We start from the raw sequence: 1,322 nt of genomic DNA on the forward strand, positions 1-1,322 counted from the left end.
TGGGTCAGAGGAGTGAGCTCTAGAAGCTGGAGGAAGACCCAGGCCCGGCCCAGGGCCTGGTGGAGGCAGAGCTGTTGGGGGCTGGGGAGGAGAAGGTCCCCCGCACCCCCTCCTCCTTCTCCACCTTGGCCTCCTCCCAGGCCGCCGCCCCATCTGGCTCCTGCTCTGCCCTCTTTCTGGTCCCCTCGGAGGAGGGGTCTGCTGCTGGGTTCCAGAGTCGTCCCCAGAGCTCTCTGAGTGCCTGCCCCTCCCCCACTGCCTGGGCAGCCACTGACTGCAGCCAGCCTGACCAGGGTTCCAGCAGCTCCGATGAGGAGGGTTCGAGCCCCTGCGAGGAGCCCGAAGAAGCCCAGCCGGGGCTTCAAAACCTACTCCAGGGGAAGCTGGCCGAGCTGGTGGAGTTCCTGCTCCTCAAGTATCACATCAAGGAGCCGACCAGCCAGGCAGAGATGCTGGAGATCGTTGGCCAGGATGCCCTGGATGCCTTCCCTGTGATCTTGGGCCAGGCCTCCGAATGCATGCGGCTGGTCTTTGGCATGGATGTGAAGGAAGTGGACCACAGTGACCACTCCTATGTCCTGGTCAATGTCCTGGATCTCACCTGTGATGGGATGCTAAGCGGTGAGCATGGCATGCCCAAGACTGGTCTCCTGGTGCTGCTACTGGGGGTGAGCCTCCTGCATGGCAACTGTGCCCCCGAGGAGGAGGTGTGGGAAACGCTGGGGGTCATGGGGGTGTATGCCTGCCAGGAGCACGTCATCTATGGGGAGCCCAGGGAGCTCCTCACAAAAGTCTGGGTGCAGGAAGGGTACCTGGAGTACCGGCAGGTGCCTGGCAGCGACCCTGCCCGCTACCAGTTCCCGTGGGGTCCCAGGGCCCACGCCGAACCAGCAAGTTTCAAGTGCTGGAGTATTTGCTCCGGGTCAGGCGCGGGCAGCTGGCTTCCTCCCTGGCCCTGTCTGAAGGGGCTGTGAAGGATGAGGGAGAGGAGGTCTGAATCCCTGTGGCGGCCAGGCCCTTTTAAGGCTTTGGTGGGGTCGGCACCTTCTCCTGCGGGGTGCTGGGCATGAAGTGAGGCCACATTTTGGTTCTTCCCTGTGTGTGTGTGAAAAGAGAGAGCCCCGGGAGTTCTAAGTAGGGCAGGGCCAGGGAGGGTTGGGGGAAGAAAGCAGGGTGAAGAGCCAGCCTCTCTGGGGGCCTGTTCTCCGCGATGACTCTGACATCCAGAGCTTGGTTTTCTTGAGGAAGGTCTCAAATGTTGATCCTTGGAGTAGAAGTTTTAACCAGCTTCGGCAGGTAAATGTGTGGGTGACATCCACCCC

General features: G+C 61.8%; 1 protein-coding gene across 1 annotated transcript; it reads left to right on the top strand.

Moving 5' to 3' along the window:
• Nucleotides 1-23: 23 nt before the first annotated feature.
• On the top strand, nt 24-997 carry LOC112817955 (melanoma-associated antigen 8-like; the record flags this gene model as incomplete). Its single annotated transcript, XM_073890851.1, is given in 2 exon segments — nt 24-879; nt 882-997. Coding segments are annotated over 2 exon segments (972 nt in total), but the record flags the coding sequence as incomplete, so codon positions are not given.
• Between the last annotated feature and the right edge of the window lie 325 nt (nt 998-1,322).

The sequence above is a fragment of the Callorhinus ursinus genome, unplaced genomic scaffold (genome assembly GCF_003265705.2).
Source record: "Callorhinus ursinus isolate GAN/ISIS: 27379988/994484 unplaced genomic scaffold, GSC_fseal_2.0 scaffold11375, whole genome shotgun sequence".
NCBI classification, from domain to species: Eukaryota; Metazoa; Chordata; class Mammalia; order Carnivora; family Otariidae; genus Callorhinus; species Callorhinus ursinus.